The 22,626-nt window shown below is 41.2% G+C and overlaps 3 protein-coding genes across 3 annotated transcripts in view; 2 read left to right on the forward strand and 1 right to left on the reverse strand.

Moving 5' to 3' along the window:
* LOC108088614 overlaps positions 1–13,854 on the reverse strand; it is a 42,127-nt gene extending 28,273 nt beyond the window's left edge. Inside the window, exon 1 of the mRNA XM_017186502.2 lies at positions 13,224–13,854. Within this exon, the coding sequence (XP_017041991.1) occupies positions 13,249–13,794 (546 nt within the window). The 5' untranslated portion in view covers positions 13,795–13,854 and the 3' untranslated portion in view covers positions 13,224–13,248. The remainder of the gene's footprint in view (positions 1–13,223) is intronic.
* A 730-nt stretch (positions 13,855–14,584) lies between these two features.
* On the forward strand, positions 14,585–15,338 carry LOC108088615. The gene is made up of 2 exons (XM_017186503.1): positions 14,585–14,708; positions 14,804–15,338. Exon 2 carries the CDS (start codon positions 14,834–14,836, stop codon positions 15,200–15,202), a length of 369 nt encoding a protein of 122 aa, XP_017041992.1. The 5' UTR covers positions 14,585–14,708; positions 14,804–14,833; the 3' UTR covers positions 15,203–15,338.
* Positions 15,339–20,684: 5,346 nt separating this feature from the next.
* On the forward strand, positions 20,685–22,305 carry LOC108088612. The gene has a single exon (XM_017186500.1). It carries the CDS (start codon positions 20,765–20,767, stop codon positions 22,232–22,234), a length of 1,470 nt encoding a protein of 489 aa, XP_017041989.1. The 5' UTR covers positions 20,685–20,764; the 3' UTR covers positions 22,235–22,305.
* The last annotated feature ends 321 nt before the right edge of the window (positions 22,306–22,626 follow it).

The raw sequence follows: 22,626 nt of genomic DNA on the forward strand, positions 1-22,626 counted from the left end.
CCAGGTCCAGGTTTTTGGTCCGCGTCCAGATTCTGGCCCTGGCGATCGCATCCCAGTTCTGTGGTTCTGTGGAGCGGTGCCCAGCCGAGAATCCCCGAGAGCTCATTAAAAAATACCAAAATCTTTGTACTGAAAATGTGACAAAATTTTTAAATCACCTTCACTCAGAGCGGCCAGAAACGGCGACACACCGAGCACAGTGGGGCAAAGTCGTGCGAAAAGCTTTCTTTTAAGGGAAGGGAATATAAATTAAAATATAAATTAAAAGGTATTAAGAAGAAAAGAATTCCCCCTTAAAAACAGAGAATTTTTTAATTAAAAAATTAGTTTAAATTAAGCACATTCAAAAGAAAATTGTACTTATATAATTTTTTTGTTATAGAAGAAAGCGTTAAGTTGTCAACCCCTTTGAATACGCTTTATATAAAATATTGGGCAATGAAGATATAATATTTACTGAATTTACGGTTTTAAAAATACCAGTAAGGTATTAACCAATTTAAGCTTTTGAAATCCAGATAAAATTTAAATGAAAGAATGTATAATGTTTGAATTTTTTAAATAACATTCAGACATAGCAGGAGCACTAATGAATAGGAGTGGTTTTTAGAGCCTGCGACCCACTATAATTGGAATGCGACAGACTCCGACTCCGATTCCGAGTGCTCCCCGGACTGAACTGAACTGAAGAGAACTGAACTGGGATGGGATGGGATGGGATGGGCTGCTCTGGGTCTCTGGGATCGGATCTGTGCCGCAGTGATGCATTCGTCTGCTGCCTCAAAGTGGCAGGAATCCCATGGCAGGAAGGGAATAGAGGGGGTTCGAAGGGAGGGACTGCTGGATGGCCAACAAAGGTGAGCCCCGAGAAAAGTGCAAGTGATGCTCATGTTGGAAATCAAGTTCCCCCGTTTAAAAAGCAACTCACAGGCGAAAGGCGAAGGGCTTGGAGTTTCGTTGGATTGGATGTTTGCGCTTTTGTGTGGACGTTTTTTTTAATGAGCCTCTAATTGACATCTGCATTTATTTCGCCCCGAGTAGTCGACCAACCATCATCGATCACGGCAACCAAAAGCGGAGCTCCAAAAAAGGCAGGAGCGGCAAAAGGGACTCGAGGGGGGACAGGGGTATCGGTTGGAAGGGGGAAAAAGAATATTTTAATTGGCATTTTAACTAAAAGTGTTTAGGCTTTAGTTAAAATTGTTGGCCGCAACTGAGAGAGCGTTGAGAACTGGTTTTCCCACTTCGGCACGTTCAACCCAATTAACGCGGCCCGTCGCCTGCCCCCTTTTTTTTTTTTTTTTTCTTTTTGAAAGCCAGTGGCGGGGGGATCAGGTATCGGGATTCAGGGGGGTAATGGCATGCCCCGCTTGCGTATTATGCAAAAATGAATATTGCAAATTGATAAGAGCACGGGGGAGGAGCAGTGCAACGGGTGGAGGGGAAAATCGGGAGAAGGAGATCGGAAGGAGGAGGAGAATCGGGAGGAGGTAGAGAGTCGGGAATCCTTCTTTGTCGGCTGTCGGCACATAAAGCGAATGTCGCACGCACTGCTTGCCTCATTTACCCAAATCGAAAGCGACATCCCCGAAGAACCCCCATTCTCCATTCGCGATTCCCATCCCCACCTTGATCATCATCATCATTGGGTTTGTTCCTTGGGAGGACAAAAAAGGGCAAAGCCACAAAAGAATCAAAAGCAGCGGCGACCTGGCCAGAAAGAGAACGAGACAGAGAGAGAGAGAGAGAGTGAGAGAAAGATAGAGAGCGAAGAACAGGTAGAGCAGTACGCACTGTGGGCCTTCTTCTGCCGCTTTTTAGCTCCTTCGCCTCTTTCGCTTCCCTTAAAAGCCAATTAAATGTGAGATCGTGTAATTGGCAAATTAATTTCAAACCAATTATAATGAAAACGACCACAAAATACGAAATGCGGAATACGAAACGCACCAACTGAGCGAGATGGCTGTAGGGACACGAGAAAGAGATGGAAGGCAGGACGAAAGACAGAGATAGGAAGATCGAAGGAGTGGGAGTGAGCAGAAAAGATCACTTGTTATGTCATCGAGGCCTGGCATTCTGGGCTTATATTCCCTGTTCGTTCTACCTTCTTTTTTTTTGTTTTTTATGCAATTATAATGCAAACACTTTGCAGGAACAAGGAGCACAAGGCGAGCACTTCATTTTTCATTTTGGCGCGACAACGCACTTCCTTTTGGAAAAAAATACAACAATTTAAACGGGTTTCGCTTCGCTTGGTTTCTTTCCTCTGTTTTTTTTTTTTTTTAGACACATTTCCATTATTAAGAGCAATTGCAGGCTCACGATCCCCAAGCACAATTCACTCACGCGTCCATCTCCAATTCTCGAACCCGGTCCACATGTTAACTTTTTAATTAACGAGTTTTCTTTTTCGATTTCAATTTGCCAGGCTTCGCTTGCCTGGTCGCAAACTGACCACAAAACTGGCCCAGAGCGTTCTCTCTCCCTCTGTCTCTGATTACAGTCGAACCTCAATAAGGTTTACATTCAGAGTACAGAAGCTAGGGAAGCTTATTAATTGTGTGGATGCCATAACATCTTAATGCATCTTCAGTGAAGGTGTTGTAGATATTCAAATTATAGTTTGATAAACTACTAAATAGATCTTAGGGTAACTTGAGTTACGAAACATGAGATTCAGGAACCATTAAAATATTAATTATAATACTATTTATTTTACCAAAGACCTAAAATAAGCATATCAAAACACCTTAATATACTACAATATATCAAAGTAGAACTTATTACGTTACTAAAATGTAGCCTAAGAAACCATAAATTTCATTGTACCCTAAATCAGAAAGTGATTTTATTTAGGTAGCTCAATACCACTTTAATTACAAAGTTCGAGTTAATAAAGTAGGACTGTATTATATACCTCTTGGTGGCTGCTTTGGGCGCAACCTTAGCGCACTTTTATTTTAATTTAATTTAGCCGCAACAGTCAAGAGTCGCATGCTACCAATTGCAGGCTGGTCTCCGCGCCTCCGCTCCCCTTTTCCCGCCACCGAACTTTACCTTGTTTTAACAACAAGTTTGGGCCGATCCGGGGACTTAAGCCTTAAGTTGGACTTCGGATCGAACGCGGCGACTTGGACTTGGAATTGGAATTGGAGTTGGAGTTCGGCATGTGGTCCGCGGTCGAATGAATGCAATGCCATTTATTAATAAAATATTTGCAAATTGTTGTCATGTTACCCCGCCCCTTCGCCTCCCACAGTTTCCCTGTCCGTTCGTTCTAGTTGAGTGCCGGAGTGTCATAAATTAAAGGATTACCAGAGAACGCGGGGCACGCGGGGCACGCGGAGCACCACGGAATGGTCAAAGAACACGGCAAGATGCGGAGCCACAAGGCGGAGGATCCGCGGAAGGGGATGCAACGCCGAAAGACCCACGGCCTAAGCAAGTTGTTAGCATTAAAGCGGCACCATCACAATGTGTGGCAATTACACTCACCCACAGGGTTTTCGGATCAAGGTTGCACTGGAACCGTGGTGGCCATGTGGCGCACCTTCTCGAACTTGAAATACTAAGATTCTGAGGGGAAACTCTTTACATTAAGAATATTTAAATATATTTCAAATGCCTGAAAGATGACTGATTAAATGACTAGATTTTAAAATTCTATTTCAGTACTTTAATACAAATTTTGAACTATTAAAAATCACAGTTAACTGGATTGTTTTGTTGGGAGTTTGAAGCTTCTGTATAATAAGATTATATTATCTTATGAGTTATAGAATATAGATATGGTTCCTATACTCGTCTTTTCACAATTATTTAAAAATGAACGAACTAAAATATTCAGCAGGCCCTTTAATATATTCTTCTTTAGAATAGCATTATTGGATCTAATTTCCTATTCCAATTAAATTTCCTTGTACACCAACAATAAAATATTTGGGCCAAGCCCTAGAAAGTATGCTATACTCTATATACACAGATGGTCATTCTATTTTTCACAGCTCTTGCACATTCTTTGCCCTGCTGATCAGTGTTCTTTAGGGATATAGAAAGAGGAAGAAAAAGCGTGAGAGGGCGTTGCATGTAGGTGCGTCTCCGTCATCATCATCAACATGGCCCGGCTACTGTGCAGCTCCTCCCGCTCCAGCCGCTCCTCCTCCTCCTCTTCCTTCTTCTCCTTTTCCTCCTCTTGCTCCTCTTTTTGGATCTTGGAGCCTGGAGGTGCGCGTGCGCGCCCTGCCGCAGATAAGATCGCCGCGCTGAAGAGAGGTAGTTGGAGTGGTAGTGGTAGCCAGACAGCCAATAAGCCTTACTAATAGGCTGTTGTTGATGCTCCGCTGCTGCTGCTGCTGCTGCTGTTGCTGCTGCTGCTGCTGTTGCTGCTGCTGCTGCAACTCCCGGAGATTAAAGATGGGGCAATGTGGCTATGGCTACGGCGATGCCGATGGAGATGAAGATGAAGATGAAGGGAACTCCTCCGTGTCTGCCTCCCTTGCCGCTTACATTTGCCACATTTGTATGAATAATTTAATTATTGTTTAAATGTTAATTAATGCAACGTGAGCGGCAACTGCACTGCACTTCTTCCCCTGCCAACTTTTTTTCCTTTTTTTTTTTTTGCACCTCCTCTGGAGATGGAAGAAAAGCAGGGGGAAGCGAACAGACTCGTCTCGACTCGACTCGACTTGACTTTACTTGACAGACACGCATTTGGCATTAATGGGCTGCCTGACTGACAACAACATCGCGCGGGCAGGAAAGTAAATAATGGAGGGCCAGGGAAAATCCAGCGAGAAAATCCACAAGAAGTGGGCGGCGGAGGCATGCAAATGTGTGAAATTCGCAATTAGATGGTACAGCTGGGAAAGTGTGGGTGGATTGGCTAAAACCAAGGCCCTTGATCAAATGCAGTGCAAGGAGTGCCCAGTCATAAGAAACCCCCAATAAAAAAGTGAGTGGAATCGAAGCTACAAATGGTCCGAGTGCATCCAATCAAGAAAATTACTTTTTTAAGTAAAGAAACCTATTTAAATTTGTATCAACATTGTTCTTTAGACGAACATGATATTAATGCCTTTCAAGAAATCAAAACGGTTTCAAGACTAGTAGAAGTAGCACTTTCAATTGGTGAATACTTAAAAATAAAAACTAAGTATGTATTAACTGAGATCAGAGAAAAGAAACACTACTCAGTCACCTATTTTTAGCTGTGTTTTTAGCCCGAAAATTAATTGTTGTATTCGTATATAACATTTTTAGTGGATGTTACATCAAAGGTAATAGGCTTAGAGAATTCCGAGTTATTGCTAGTTTGTATGATTTATAGAGACTTCCAGTAAAGGAAATTGTCCGGTCATGGAAATTCAAGTGTAAATAAAATTAATATTGTTGTTACTGGACAATAAAACTTTAGAGAGAATTGAATAAAAAACTTTATTGTATGGAAATTATTATATGGTCTCTAGGCAAACATTATTTAAGTAATCTTCTACAACGAAGAGCGAATCATTTTTAAATTGTTGGTTATTTTACCAGCTTATCAACCTTTCTCTTGGGATATTGCGCACTTTTATGAACTATCAACACTACAAGCTCTAGTTTCTGAAACGTATTTTTTAGATCTTTACTTCAAGACTTAGCAAATTCCACTCGAAAAGCTTATTTTAGCATATTTTCAACAATATTTGTTGGTTTTGATTACTTTGTCCAGCTTCCTTTTAAGATATGTATATACACTTGGTTTGCTTTTGCTGATCGCTGCAGTTAGTTGTTGCTGTTTTTGCTGGGTAATCCGAGACGAAGGCAATTAGAAAAAGTCGGAGAACGGGAAGTGGAGAGATTCTTCGGTTCGGTTCGGTTCGTTTTGGTTCTTAATTAGAACAAATGGCAAAAATAAACAGCAGGCCGTTGCGCGGAAAACTAAACGTAAACTAATTTAAAGGATCGCTGGCGAGACTTACATATGCAGAAATTGAGTTGTTGTTCCTGCTGGTGTTTGTTATCGTTGCTATTATTTCTGTTTGCTTTTCTTTTCGCAGGAAGCACAAGGCCGTCTTATTTATTTAGCTTGCGGTCCGGTCGTTATTAATTCAATTGTTGTTGCTGCTGCACAGAGGAATGCGTTTTTGCTATTTTGTTTATGTTATTCAATTTTAGCACTAATTGAATGCGAAATTCTTGCCCCACGCGTATTTTCAGGGGGAGGGCGTGCGAGAGAGGAAAAGTGGACGAGAGAGCCGGCGAAGAGAGAGTAAGAGTGAGATCAGGCTACCGTTATTCGTTAGTTAATTCGTTATGTGTGGGTGCAAGATCACTGTTAGCGAGAACGAGATAGAGATATAAATAAACACCTGCCACACACACGCACAAGCACACTCACACACACGCACTCGAACTCGACTCAATTAGTTAGCTCATAAATTTGCATATTTCGCACTCGCTTTGCTCTTGTTGTTGTCGTTGTTGTTGTTTTTTTGTGGCATGTACACAGGAAAAAAATAAACAATGTTCCGTGACTTTGTTTTGATTTCGCTACTGCTGCTTCTGTTAATTTCTTTCGCACGCGCGCACACACAACCGCCAGCGCCGAAGTTCAATTTTCGAATGCGAAACGAGCGACTGGGCCAGAGCCACAAGCCGACTGGCCTTTCATTTCATATGGCCAACGGTGGAGAGAGCGAGCCGCGTTTGCCGGCAAAGAGCGAACCGTTTGCGTTTGCGCGGAAAGAGAGGAATTATCTTATTCGAATTTATAAATACACTCTTTGCGGCATATTCAGTTCCTTTCAAATAACAGAACTATACCATTTAGCTCAGAAAAATATATCATAAAACCATATGCTATATGATATTCTATTATGCTATAAATTATTGTACGAATTTCATTGCAACATATATTACGCTCTGCTAATATGTATTAATATTTTTCATTTGTGTAATTTGGGGCCTAATTACAGTTAACTGAATCGAAAATGTCGCTGGTGAAATTTCTTTGATATATCAAAACATTTTTCTTGGTTACCGTTTTGGTTGTTATTAAGGCACCATTAATTTATGAAAAAAAAAATTAAGATATTAATATATAAGAAATATACACCCCTAAGTATAAAATTTAATTAATATTTTTAAAATGTTAAAAGCTTTAAAAAAAATTGTCTAATATTTCATCAAAAGAGAATAAGAAATTTCAAATGTCGCATGATAGAAGTGTCGACGTCGACTGCGTCAGCTGTCCCTCTCCCTCTCCCACTCTCTACCGCTCTTATTGCTTGCTAGCTTATCAGTGAGACCGGCTTTTCACGCTCTCTCCCTCGCGCTCACTCGCTCGCTCTCCCTCTCTGTCCCGCTCGCAAGGGTTGTTTCCGCTCTCTCTTTTTCTTGGGGCTGCTTTTTGGGGGCCCTGTACTGCCATTGGACGCCGCTCCTGGTCGCCGACCGCCTATCACACAGGTGCGGACGAGGGTTGCTCTGTTAAGGCGCTGTTAAAACCGCTATTAGCCACTAGCCCACCTGCGTAGGCGCACCTGTGCGTTGTAGGTGGAGCTTCCTTTAGCGGATAGTTTCCTTTGTGACAAAGAATGAATAGCGATTTTAACCCCCACCTACTGGGAATGCAACCCTTTTAACGTCACTAATACCCACACAGAAAAAAACATGTACATAATATAATAATAAAATTCTTAGCTATTTGAAGAGAATACATTTCTTTTAAATCTTGTTAAACTCCGAATTATAGCATGAAAAAAGCAATGCTAGGTGTAAAGAAGTTTTTAGTTTAAAAACCTTTCAAGACATTAAACATTATCAATAATTCAGAAGATAATAAATTTAAGGCCTTATTCCTTTTATTAGAAGTTAAAATTACCAACAACTTAACTGCAGAAATAGTTTAACTAGCTGTGGTTTTCAGGACTACCTTTTTCCAGCTCTATGGTTGTCTTTGTTTTATACTAGAACAACCAAAAAGAGCAAATGTAAAACACAACTCATTTCAGCATAAAAAAAGACATCAGTTAAGCTGTTTTTCCTGTGCAGAAGGAATAAAAACCGCACAATGAATTAACTGCATAAATGATTCGCCAAACTACCCCATCCCTGGATAAGACAGGAGCGTCTCTACTGGTGGCACCACTCTCAACTCCACAGGCGGCCAAAGGGGAAGGGGCAGGGGCACCGGGGTGCTGGCATTATTCATACATAAAAAGCCAATTAAAAATTTATAATAAACCCCGCGCCAAACTGCTGCAACAACCCCAAAAAAACAGGCCGAAAATAAAAAGAATTAAATATCGCACAGGCAGCCACAGTGGGACAAATCGGGGGAAACAAAAGAGCCAAGAGATTTCATAAAAAATTAAATGGTTTCCGGTTGAGAAAGAGATCTCAAGATCTTAAGGTCTGAATAAAGACATTTTGCAAATTTCTTATTTGTAAAAGGCATTATTTCACTTGTACAAAGTTAAAAGCAAACATCTCCCTCAAAGATCTTCAATTTTCAATATTTTTTCTGAAGTCTGCTAGGTTTTAAAGATCCATTTTTTTATGAAAAGATTTCTTAAAAGATTTTGAATAATTTTTCTAAAACAGATGGGAACAGAAACGGAAATGTTATTATTTTCGTTTTTGAACTCATCTTTAATAATTCTTTAAAAAACATTGTATTGTCTACTAAAACTAGACTCAAGATTAATCTACGATACATTTCTTAAGATTTTTTTGCGCCCACTTTGCGGGGTCCCACTGTGCATGGCCTTCCAGCATGTGGGAATGACCAGTGGGGGTGGGCGGTGCCGCTGATGAATTGAAATGGGGGAGTGGCACACGCACCTAGCGCCAAATTAGATGTAAAATAATGAACATTTCAATTAAAATAATTAATATTATGCTGCACTCCGAGTGGGAGGCGGAGGGTGGTGGGTGGCGGGCGGTAAGGACGCACTAAGCACTCAATTAACCATTTTAATGTTTATGGATCAGGTTAGCCTGAAGGATGTGCCATCGGTGTGGGATGCTGGAGATGCTGTGCTTTTTAATTATAATTAAACATGCGAGCATCTGAGTGGTGACTGAACAGCGAGGGGCGAACGGGCGGGGTTAAAAGGCAGCGAGTGGGTGGTGGGTGGCGTGTGGGTGGTGGTTGAATGGGCAGCTTCTAACTGAAATGGCTTCTCTCTTTTTCTGCTTAGGACATAATCACTTAGCCGCGTGCAGAGCCGCATTTAAAATTAATTCTGCTCAAGTGCGTTTCTTGGCAAGAGACACACACACACAAAAAAAAAGCACGTGGCACACATGAGGGGAAAGGGGGGAAGGGGGGGAGCGCGGTGGAAGTTCAGGGGCAGAGAGCAGCTGCCCCCATTTACCGTTGGTTCACATTCGCGAGCAAAACAAATTGCACGCTAATTGCTCATGTTCAATTAAAAGCAACGGGCCCCAGCAAACTCCAAACGAAACCCAACTTCAGCCCCACCCCAAAAATTTCACCTAAGCTTCGCTCCCGTCAGTGATGTCCGCCAGCCAATAGCCAAAAGTGGCCAAAACCGGCTTTAAATGGCTAATAGGCGACTTTATTTCCAGCAGAGAGCTATAAGAAAAACGGGTACTTTGAAAACAACACGTTCGTTGACAAAACGATGTTAATAAAATAAATTTCAGTGCACTTTTGTAAAAACCTGAACGTGAGAATAGCCAAAGATTCTGTACAACATTTTTAATGAACAGATATTAGGCTTTAACTTTGAACATAAAAAAATGACTGCCTAGAAAATAAGAATATTTTTTATCGAATGATATAAATAGTACCTAAGGTTAAAATAAGTGATTTTAGATTGTTACTTAATTCCAAATTTTAGAAAAAGAGTTGTACAAATAACACTAATTCAACCTTATAAATGTATGTATACCACATCGTATTTCAGGTTGACATATAAAATAGTTTGACATATGGTATAAAAAATATATTATATAATATATTATAATACCGCGTAAATATCTAGAAAATAGCCGGATTTCACCTCAAAAACGCCAAGTGATCAGCAACCAGTTGGTTCGCCAATTGGCACTGCTCATCTTCCTTGGCCTCGGAATTTGGAACACACGGAAAGAGGAATGCCCGAACCCATGGACACATTGAGCGATTTCCCACCAGAGGAAGAGTGAGAGGATGAGGAAGTGGATGAGGATGAGGATGCGGAGGGGAGTCGAGGGTCAGGGGGTGGATGGGTACTGAATGGGTGGTGAATGGGTGGCAGGGCTTTTTGTTTTGGTTTTGATCCTTTGCGCAAATAATTGCCTAATTGTCTCTGGTTCGCTCGCTCTCCATTGTTGGCCTATGGAAATGGGAATCGGTAAGCGGAAAGCGGGGAGTGGAGTGGAAATGGGAACGCATATTTCTTACGCAAATCCATTTCCATCTATTAATTGGCAGCCCTCGGCAGCTGCTCCTTCTGGTTGTGAATCCTGCTGCTGCAGGACTATCATCGGTCCTTTTTTACACAATTAAGCGCTTGGGCAAATAAAAAGTGAGCACAACGCTTGGGTTTCTCCCCACCACCCCTTAAACTCTCTGAATTCCCCACTTGAATCCGAGCTGCGGTTCGATTTGCATTCATATTCGTACGTACACATATCCTGTGGCAGGACTCTCGGACTTCCGCGTGCGGTCATCGATTTCCTGGCCAAGGATTAGGATTTCCCAGGCTTGCTCGTTTGTCATCGCAGAAGAGGTCGGCCCATCATCGTGGCCCTCATTTGCATGTGAAATTGCTTTAACAACCCATTTTGAAATGATCGAAGCAACATCAATAAATAACAAGGTCTTGGCTTCCAGTTCTTTCGCTTCTTTTACATGGGCAATTACTGGATCGTAACCCTTTTCCCCATCCCCATCTCCATCTCCCTTTTTAACATATTTCGCACGCTTCTTTGGTTCGCTGCAAATTGTTATTGCAATTATTATTGCCGGCTTGTTGTCAACATATTGATAAAGGCCCCGCCCCTTTTCGGTAACCTCTCCGCCCTCCCACAAATATGCCAACGAGGCTAACAAGCGGCGGTAGCTGGTATAACGGTAAAGGTAATGGGCAGACGTACAGGGCTGATTGCATGCCATTGTCAGCGACGTCATCGCAGTATCGAATTACGGATTTCTCCACATCTAATTTACGGCCCGTGACAATTGCATTTTAAAGTCCAGCGAACCCGAACCAAATATGAATCGCACGGGAACTGAACAAAACAAAAAAAAAAAAACCCGATCAAATCGGGTGTTATCGAACGTGTTGAAATAGGGTTTTGAAATACAATGTCCCCTATGGGGGTTTCGCTATCAAAGGTGCAAAGTAGAAATATGTGGTTCTCAGAATCTGAGATACATTGAACCAAAACGATTTTAATGGGTGGTTTTGTGAAATACATTTTTAACTAGCTAATTTTAAGGTTAATTCGTGGCAGGATAATTATTAAAAACAAAGGTAAAATTCTTTAGATACTCAATAAAGCAAATATTAAGACAGCCCATATTTAACTCTAACTTATCGAATCTTTAATCATAATACGATTATCTGGGCTTTCTTTATACTCCTTTTATCAGTGCGCATATCATTTCTACTTGTTTTTAACAATTAATTAAGCAATTACTGTTTCTCACTATCCATTATTTAAACTATTATCTGGTAATGATGTTTAGGCTTTATCATATAATAAAATATCAAATACCCACAGCATACAGATTTTTAACTCGAATTCCTTTTTTTCGCCGTGCAATCTGCAATCTGACTTAACCCGCGCAATCTTAACCCCCAGCAGACCAAAAAGCGGCGACAGTTGCCGTGGCCGTGATAAATGAGACGGCGCCGCCTACGCCTCGATTTCCGAGTACCAAGTACCGAGTACTGAGTAGTGAACACTGAACGCTGAATACTGAGTACCAAGTACCGAGAATCCGACGTCGGACGTCCAGGGGTTGCCGCCTTCTAAGCAGTTTTGCGGTGTGCCGCAACGCCGATCAAACGCGATAAACGCTACTGGGTGGGTTACGTGGCTGCGGTTGACAGTGTCAACGGTTGCAAGTCAAAATTAATTAGAATTTTCCAACTGCGAAATTCCCCAACCCCCGGCCGCCACAAGCAACAACCAAAAAGAAAAAAATAAAACCTAGGGGATGCACTATATAGCCCACATTACTCCAAGGAACTTTCAGCGAAAGCGGTAAATTGAAATCAGTACAAAACACTGTGAAGTACGAAAAATAAAAAGAGCGATCATTAATCATCGGCCCGAAAAGGGTTGACAAGCTGTGCACTGCTACTGCCACAGGGTTGCTACTGCTATTGCTGTTGTTGTTACTGTTCCGGCTCCTTCCGCTCCTTGACCGGAGTCACATCCGCCGAAACAACAACAAATACAACAACAATCGGGTTGGGGGATGGCGTAACCCTAATGCATTTAATGTCTCCTGATGACTGCAGGGTAAATAAATACATTTCCCAAACCAGCACATCAGGTAATATCATTCTCGAGGAGTTTATATACAAACTCTTCTTAGAGAACATTATAGTGGCACAAAAATTTGAATCAGCACAAGTAAGGGTTCTTTTAAATGATTTCACACAAATTTTTTTAAACGTTGTAAGTGCATGTGGAGCATTTTTAGGGTACTTGTTATTAATCCTTATATTAAAACTGATAAGCTGAATTGGCTCATAAGTTTCTCAATTTTTAAAGGTGGAATTAAGGGTTCAAATAAGTTAACTTCATATTTCATTTATTCAAGTTTTTATATCTCAACAACTTAAGGTACTTAAAGGTAAACTTCGAATTTAAAACGCAAAAGTTGTAATATAACTTCAATTTAAAGATTTGAAATATGTACATGGTAGGAAACAAAAAATTAAATATGTATAATCTTCAATAATGAAATTATTCCTTAGATCTTAAACAGTGTGATTTTGCAAAGATTGTAAACATGGAAACAAAGAGAGTCCAAATTAACTAATGATTAAAGCAAACATTTCCGATTTAAGAGGTTACAAAAGAGATTAATCAATTTTAAAATATGTTCATATATATCTGACTTGAAACATTCGACTTTTATCTTAACAATCTGAACCCTTAAGTCTTATGGTAATATGTTTTAAATACGTCTTTTAGGAACCTAATCAGTTGAAATTCTTTTAGGCATAACGTAATCTACTTAGGATTTCATTGAATGAAGGGAATACCTTGGTATTAATATCTGTGATTCCCTTAGTTGCTTGGCGAGCTTTCGGCGAATGAGGACGTCTGCTCCTGGCTGGTTTCTAGCTGCTCCTGATCCTCATCGTCCAGCAGGTCCTCCTGCTCCTCTTCCTCCTCATCAGCAAGCAAAAGTTGCATGAACTCAGCGCCGCTGCCATTGACCAAATTCGTAAGTGCACCGGCACTCCTTGGATTTTGCATCATTTGGACGATGGCGTCGTCCGTGGAAACAGGATTTCCGAGGAGGGAACTGCGCAACTGCTTCACTAGCTGGCGAGTACGTCGTCGTTTTCGGGACTCGCTAGCCCCGTTATCCCCCGCCGTCCCTTCAACCAAAATCTGCACCGCTCGCTGTACGTTGTTGTTGCTTTGGGCGAGCGATAGGCGAACTTCGCCCTCCGGATAACCCATGTCCATGACCAGTTTCACCAGGCGCTCCGTTTCGCTGGCATCCGTGGAGACGGCCATTGATGAGGCTTCTTCCTCGGGAGATCCTGCTCCTTTTCCCGCTTTTTTCAAAGGGGAAACCAATTGATTTTCCTTAACTTGCGACATTTTAATTTTAAGCTTTACTTTTTTCTCGGCCTATCGATAACCAAACAGCTGATCTTCTCTTTTACCCCTCTCTCATTTGGTTTCGAACCTAGGATATATTGATCTATGTTAGTGTGCCCAACTATTTTTACAGGTCAGTGACCTATCATCGGATTTCGCATCGATTTAAATAATTAAAGATGAAAATGCTTATTAATAATTATTTTAAACACCTTATTCAGAACACATTAAGACATCAACAACATTTTCATTGATGCACAATCTTGTTCAGAATATTTCAATACAAATACGGCAAACAAAAACAACAACTTTTTCAAAACCTTAATAAAAAGGAGCCAATAAACTGATTTTAAATAGCTTTCCGGGTTTTGTTGTTTTCTACACTGTCAAAGGTTTTATTTTTATTATTTTAAAAACAACACATATTTTGAGGAACTCCTAAGAGATATAGTTTTAAAATCGATGCCAAGGCTGTCCTTCAGCCGTTTTTAAAACATTAAATTGCAGAAAGTAAAACCAATTATTAATGCAGAGGATAAACCGTTACAAAATCGATCTATCTCGACAGGTAAAATATGTGTTAATAAGATAAGAATATGTAATAAGAATAGAAAAATGAAATAGAAAAATAATTAATACCAATTTTTTTGTGTATTCTTGACTATTAATGTAAATGATGCAACTTTGAGAAAATTCATGTATCCAAGTTTAGTTTCCTTTAATTTTTAATCGAACTGAACTCAATGCATCAATACTGCCTTTCGATAACAAAAGCACAGGTGCATTAAAATACAACCCTGCCCCTTTCTCTCCTTTTAATTTTCCCTTTTCGAAAGTGACTTTCTTTTTGCCAAAAAATAAAAAAAACTTTGAACCAATATTGGGATAGAAACTTCTAGGACTTGCAGACCAAGGTGATTGACAATTAATCTTTCATTAAAAAGGCTTGCAAGGAAATAGCAGAGCGCTCGGAAAAAAGAAACCAAATAATGGAGAACTGTTTTTCCAGCTCGAACAACTAGACAGCAATCTCGTGGAAATGGATTCCTACATAACTGAGATTTGTAGGGTTATAGCAGCTGAATTGGAGGAAGAGCGCCGAATCCTTTACGGCCAGGACTTTGAGGAGCATCCGACTGCAAGTGCAACTGAAGACGATGACCGACCTGAAAATGAAGAAGCTTCTAGTATAGGGCAGCTGAGAAGCCGCGGTTTCATTTATAGTTTACCAGTTGAATCTGGGGAGAACCGAGAGGCAGATGACGAAGGTGTCACACTAGTGTTAAGGGCATCTCAGAATTTGACTATAAGTTCCGAGGAAGACCAAGAAAAAGTTCCAATGAACGCAGTGCCCAAGGAGCAAGTGGGCCTAAGTTTACCAGACCCACCAGCTGGAACTGGGACATAGATCTATGTATATCACTAAAAGCAGGTTTTCTTCGAAATTTAACTAAAACCAACCTTCCAATAAGTCTGGTCGAATCACTCTAAAACTTGAATTTCTATTACCATTATGAATAAAACCAATTCTTTTAACATCTTTATTAAACATGGATATGGAAACGACTTTGGAATTTGTTACAAATACCAACAACTTTCTTGTTTTTAAAAAACACCACTGTTTATTATATAACCTTTTTTTGTGATGCGAATAAAATAATAAACAAGAGAGTGATGTTTAAAAAAGAAAGCATGAAGAACACCACTATTCTTTCAATAACATGTTGTATTGCAATCAAATAAATATTCGAATAGATTGCTCCATGGATCTTTACAAGATTGAGGAGATATATCGATTGCCTTTCGCTGGGTTTTTCCTATTTTACAAATTCCGGGCAAAGGCAATAAGCCAAAAACACAATTACAAGCGGACAAACAACAAATATGGGGAACCAGGTCCCACATCTGCTGCCTCTTTTGCCAACTTTGACTTCTATTTATGCGTTGCACAATTTTAAATAATCACCCCATTGGGAAATTTCGGGGCGAGATACCCTTTCACGCGGCCAGCCCCCCGGAAAACTCTTGGTAGTTGTGTGTTATTTACCCTGATTTATTGCCATTTTCTTTTGGTTGCTGTGTTGCGCCTTTCTGGTCACTCGTTGTTTAGAAAGCAGGAGAGCAGGGTCACAAACAAGTGGCCCGTAAAAAAACATTGCCAAACCCTCATCTATCACAATTTCTTGGCCGCTGCTCTTAGCTCGTACATTTTTGGGTTTAAAAACGCATTATTTGGCTGTTTTGGTAATTGAAGTTTTTAGTTTTCATTAGCCCGGGGTCCACACGAATTATGGGGTGGTGGCGACAAGGGACGACACTTGGTCGGTCGAGCAGAGATAAATTGCACCTTTAGATTAACCCATTAACGAGTTGCGGGACACCAGAGCGGGGACTCTTTGCCAAGATGGCTACGAAATCCATATTAATAACCACATTAAATTGGCTTTCGAGTATACATTTATTAAGAGTTATGAGTTATACCAAAGCTTAGCAACTAATCGCACTTCATAACATACTTTTCTTCCTAAAAAACATCTATTAACAAGTCAATTTCATAATTTAATCTTTGACAAAATGTAATAAAATAACATGCGCTTGGATTGCACAATAATTTAATTTATTTAACTATAGAAAATGCTATTTTCCTTTCCCATACCCAGTATCCGAGTATTCTTCAAAGAGATACCTTCTGGAACTTGAGAAACTTCCGGGGTTAAAGAGGAAATTATGTTTTTAAGTATGTTCCAATCCCCTCCATCTAATACAGTACAGGCAATAAAGGCGGCGTGCATTGTAAGTCGATACATTTGTGCAATTGCCTTCTCATCCATTTTAAAGCGGAAATGAAAAGTTCAACCCGCAGCGAGTGCGAATGGCTTTTCACTCTGAAAAGCTGAAAAGCGCTTGAAATATGTGCGAAACGCGTGTGCCAAGTGGCCAAAGAACGCGATACTTATCGGGTGTCGTCGCCATCGAAGTCGAGGAACTGGAATTGGGATTGGGATTGGGATTGTGCTCGGTTCGATCCTACAACAAATGGCGAAATCACTTAACACACCGTTAACACCCACATTAGTTGTACTCCGTCGCACGTGAAGATGGGCGGCAGGGGCGTCTGCGTTCCACTTACAGCCATCCGTTCAGCGATCCAACCAGTCAGCCAGCCAGCCAGTCAGCCAGCCAACCCGCCAGCCATTCGGAGTTTCAATTACTTTTTCCCGAAAGCCACCACCAAATATATATATATATATATATATATATATATTATGCCAAGGAACTCCGCGTCTCATAATCGAATTAAATGCATTGCCTTTGCCAAAGGGCAAGGGGAGATCGGGGGACAGCGGGGAAAACCCGAGCTGAGTCGAAAAAGTCATTAAAAACGCAGGCCAAACGATTGCACGCAAATTTGCTGGTCCCGCTCGCCGTCTTTGTTCCCGGTTTTCAACTGACGGTTCCAATCCCCTGCCGCTTCAGCCCACAAGTAGCTACCGGTTGCCACACAGTCGAGGGCAGAAAAGTAGCTACCAGTTCTATTAGGATAGGGGTAGTGCGAAAATGTCCTCTAATTGCATGGGAGGCTTCCTGTAAACACATAAAAAAGAAATAAATAAATAGGTAAATAATAAATAAAGAAAATAATAATAATAAATTATATTAAAAAAAAATTGTTATTATTATTATATGTACTTTAAATAAAAAACAAGAATTGTTAGGCACATCTTTAAAAAGAATTAAGAAAATAAAAAAGGAAACAAAATGTAATATTTGTCAACATCTATAAACAATTCCTTGGACAGATTATTAACCCTAGAATTAATTCCTTCTATATCATTTGAGCAAAGGAATTTTAAGTTATGAATCGAAATACTTTATTAATTTTAATTTTTAATTAAAAAGTTTAATTTATATTGGATATGTGAAGTTTTTATTAAAACCCAATAAAAACCCCAATAAATGTTGCCTATGAACTTCCGAATGTGGGTTAATTTCCCTTTTTTCTCGGAGTTCTAGCTGTGTGCCCGCGGGGGTAGCCATCACCCATTCAGTGGCACACATGAGCTGGTCGAACTATGAATGGAATTGGCAATGAAATCGCACGTGGCGATTCTCTGGTCACCCGCGATAAGCAACTGCCGTCGCGTGGCGCTCTGCCCCCCGGATCTTTTCTCCCCGGCTGGAATCGGATCACTCCGGAGCAGAGATACAATCGATGGATGGATGGACGGACGGACGAACGAGGTGAGCATCGTGTATTTATGGCTTTGAATCCGATTCTGAGCCAGATTCATTTCCATCGGGCGATAATCGTTATTAATATTATTAGTGTTTGCTCGCTGGCAAACCCTGCATGCAGGATATTTTGGGAGTGCAAGAGGATATATGGCAATGGCACCCTGAAGAGTCAATATCTCTAAAAGTATTTACTATTTAAGCAAAGCCTTTAATCACAACACATGCCACAATCAAGTCTTCAAATCGTTAAGAAACAGAAAACATATAAGTAGATATTAAAAAGGTTCCATTAAGTTGACTTAACATACAAATGTTTCTAGTTCTTATAGAGTGGTACTATATACCCCACTATATAGTATTCGTTAGTTTTTTGCCAAGGCGCCGAACTGTGAACTGGAAAATTGAAGCTTACTTTGGCAGATTGATTTCATCTATAAGAAAGTTTGGAAAGGGGAAATCCCAAAGGATTTCCAAGTGCTGGAGATAAAATCCTCAAATTGGATCTAAGCCGAATTTATAGACCATTTCCCCTGATTATTTGACCTCAGACTGACCGAGGGAGGTACATATGCACTCTGACTTTTCCACACACATTGGGAATAGAAACCACCTCCACCTCCCATAAATATTCATACAAATTAACTTTGTGATCGGCTGGACTGGAAAATGGCAGTCGAGCTTAGCAAATCACAAATTTATGGGGCAATCCATCAATGCCACTGGCGAGGGGCGATTTTAAAAAGGGACCTCTCTTCGCACCACCAAACAAAGCCAAAAGCAAAAGCAAAACAAAAACCTAACCCAACCGAACCGAACCGAACCAAAGCCAAAACCGAATGCAATCCAAATGCAAACCGCCGCACCGCTCTAATCGCTTCCCACGATCGAGCATTTCCATATGTAAAGTTGCGCCTTCATTAATCCGTAAATTAGAAGCATTGAATGATATCAGTCGCCCTCTCTGAAGTGCACCCTCTTCCCCCATCAACCTCCGCTCGACCAAATCACTGCACACACGGGGTTCAGGCCCACTATGTTGTCTACCGAGTACCAACTACCAACCAAGGGCAATCCTCGCCATCCTAGCCCAACACAATCCGCTGCAATCCCACCACCATCACCATCACACGGCCAGTCATCCCGAACAGTGGGGCAGGATTTGGTTTTAAGTCGGTGAAATACAAAGAAGTCAACTAAAAATTGGATTTCATCAGAAATGCATAAAATTTTATCAACCCAGATTGTATAATTAATTCTGTCATTGTAAACAAAAAATTCATTTGTAATTTTAAATGGGTTTTCAGGAATTCCTCAATGTTAACAACTTAGATTCTAAATCAAATCCAAATATTATGAATTTTCAATACAATTTACATAACATTTTTACTTTCTGGATAGCTTAAAAAATTCGCTTCTTAAGATAATCATGTTCTTAATACTTTTTCCTAATTTCAAGTCAAATAAATTTGTATTTTGGATATCTTGGGATACCTAAATTTAAATATCGAGTAATGTATAAACTTAAAGCCTTTAAGCCTTTGTGTTCCCAATCCTCTAAGTATTGTTTTCAAAGTGAATATAAACTGTGAGTGAATAAACTTCAAAATGGCAATATTTTATATTTTCAATAAAATATAAGAGACGGTAAATTTCGTTAAAAATAACTTGACAGATAATTTCTCAAATGGAAATGCTTAACGGATGTAAAACATTTTTTAACGATTAGTAGAGGGCATTCCAAGTTTCTTTCCAACCAAGGTCACCGGGCAAGTATTGAGCTGTTTAGGCCCACTGTGCGACCACTGGCAACCTTCGCATTCATCGCAGTGACATGTCAGCAGCAGCGACAGAGACACAACGGCAACAACAAATTGTTGGACAATCGTTGAAACGAAATGAAATTTCATATTAAAAGTGTATTAGCCGGCAGAGAAATTTCTGTGGCGGCGCCTGTCAGAATCAGTCCGCCGTTGCGTTGGGTCATTTAAATGAGGAGCGGCCACCATCCACCCCCCGAATCCCCCCCGCCCCCCTTCCATCCCCTTGCAACCACCACACGTCCCTGGCACCTTGCCATCAAATTGAACGCACTGAAGCACGAGAAATGCGGGGACAGCCTCAATCAGGACTCAGTTCGAGTGTAAAAACGAGGCGATGAGCAGCCGCGAACCGCTTGACATTTCTCTGTTGTGCATAATTAAATTAAGAGATGCCAAAAGCGGTGCACAGTGGGAAAATATGGGTGGTTTTCGATCGGTAAAAGCAGGGATTTTTGATTAATCAAAAGGGGAAGGAGAAATTAAGATTAGCAAAGAAGTGGTAAGTAAATTCTGTTGATTTTATATTAAATCCATTTACTTTCTATTCGCTTTTAAAATTTCTTTAATTTATTATAACAACTAAGAACACGACCCTTTTGATTTGAATTTGATTTTGAAATGGTAGAAATGTATACTAAATGTTGTTATTAGTTTTGCGTAAATAATGTTACCTCGTCAACCTTTAAAAACTAATTTAGCAATTCTTACTTTTGCTACATATCACATCATCTGAATATTTTTTATCAGTAAATAATCACTTTTTTGTAGATTTCATAGGAATGTTTGTTGTTAACCAATAACAAATTGTTTCTTAGTGTAACAGAAGTCTAGAAAGGCTGTCAGAAACTTTTCGTAAGCAGAACTCGATCTAAATCTCAAGCAGAAGTACGTACAAATTAGGAAAATTAGCAGCGATGCAAACAGAAAGGCGGTACCTCTCGTACAGATCCTGGGATCCTCAGAAGAAACTGGATCCCCGGAAGGTGAAGAGGAACCGGAATGATTTATTGAAAGAGGAAGGAAAACCGTATGGCTGCGTTGTAAGAATACGAAACGAATTCGATGGGGATACATATTGGCAAAGGGAAGATCGAAGGCGGGTTTATCAGGATCAAAACTTGCCTAGCTCATCAAAAAGCTTTAAAAAAGCCATGGAAAAACCACCACCTAAAAGTATTGTGATGGGCAGAAGCTCATCTTGTAAGAAATATGGTAAACCAGGGAGCTTTAAGGATCCAGAGAAGAGTGAGTCCACCAGGACATCTAAAACCAGACGAGAAGAACGCGCCAGAGGCGGTTGGAACTTCACCTTCGATCCCAAGTTGGTCTTCCAGAACAAGGTCGTTTCTTCCGGCCTGCGCAAAGGTCAAGCTAGGATACTCTACATGAGTCCCAAGCCCATTTCCATATCGAGCACCAGCCAGGAGAATGGCACATCCATGACCAGGCACACTTATGTGCCAGAAAGCGAAACCAGGGCGATGATGTGCTGTGAATACAAACAGCAGCTGGAGACTCTTGTGGCACGTTTGCAGGAGCAACAGCAGTTCATTCAGGAGATGATTGAAGAGAAGAAAAGAAAGATCAAGGAGCAGGAAAGCAGAAGGGAACACCAGGAGGTGAAACGTCAGAAGGAGGAACCTGTGGAGCAACCCGCTGAAAAGCGAGACAATCTAATGGATTACCTCCAGGAGCTGGAGGAACTGCACGATCGGGTTGGCGGTGTCATCGATTATAAGCTCTACTACGGTTGGAGCGAGAAATCGGAAAGCGAGTGCGAGGAAATAGAATGGAGGTTGCCTTCGAATCCCGTTCAGGTGGAGATGGAAAGGGATCAGATCAGGCCAGTGGAGAAATTTCAAGTTTTTATGCGCTCCTTACTGGCACCCATCGCCATGTTCTTCTCCACCGGTCAAAACGAATCTCCAGCGGACGATAGTCCCTGCTTGGATCGAGAGAACTTTGCTCCTTTGGTCTTGGGACCCAGTATTGATGAGTCCCTTGCCTTGCTGATGGACCACATTATTCTGGCCATCGAGTGGTTGGTGAAAGTGGAGAAGCCGTCGGTTAATCAGCAGCATGTGGCTCTTCCTGCTCCGCAAGAAATTACTCTTCCGGAGTCACTAGTTTCTATCCCTCAAAGGATTTCCGAGGAGAGTGTGCAAGAAGTGGAAGTAGAACTGCCGCCGGAAAGCTCCAAGCTGGAGATGGAAACGGAACTCCTTCAGCAGCAGGAGGAGCAGTTGAGGAAACCCCACGTTGACGGCAGGATCTGCACTGAGGCCTTGACCCACTTGATCAGCTCGCTGAGATCGCTGAATTCGAATGAACCACGTCCCACTTACATGATAACCCAGCGGAACAGAAGATCTGTCCCATTATAGTGACCATTTTAATCCTTGTGACACACGAAATTAAAAGTAAATAGGTTTTCCATTGTCTTGACCGAATCGAAGAATAGATTCCACCTACTCACCTTGAATTCCGCCACTGGTTCACCAGAGGACGTGGCAAGGGCGGCGGGATTCAGCTCGATGTTTATGTTGTTGGGCTCCATGATGAGCCCCAGGCTCTGCAGATTGCACACCTCCGGCAGCTGGAGGGTGGGCGTGGGCACCTTGAGCACCGCCACGGTGCAGTCGATGCTCGACGCGGTCACCGTCGCAGTCGCTGGCAGTGTCTCCGGCATGCTGGCCACCGCTTCAGACGGCTCCGCTGCCTCGGCGCTGCTCCCGATTGCTATGCTGACTCCGATCTTGGCTGGGCTGGCACTCCT

Source organism: Drosophila ficusphila, unplaced genomic scaffold, assembly GCF_018152265.1.
Source record: "Drosophila ficusphila isolate 14025-0441.05 unplaced genomic scaffold, ASM1815226v1 contig_198, whole genome shotgun sequence".
Lineage (NCBI taxonomy): Eukaryota > Metazoa > Arthropoda > Insecta > Diptera > Drosophilidae > Drosophila > Drosophila ficusphila.

What these genes read in the sequence shown, in the direction of transcription:
- LOC108088615 (XM_017186503.1), top strand. Translation starts at nt 14,834, where the DNA reads ATGGATTCCTACATAACTGAGATTTGTAGGGTTATAGCAGCTGAATTG.
- LOC108088612 (XM_017186500.1), top strand. Translation starts at nt 20,765, where the DNA reads ATGCAAACAGAAAGGCGGTACCTCTCGTACAGATCCTGGGATCCTCAG.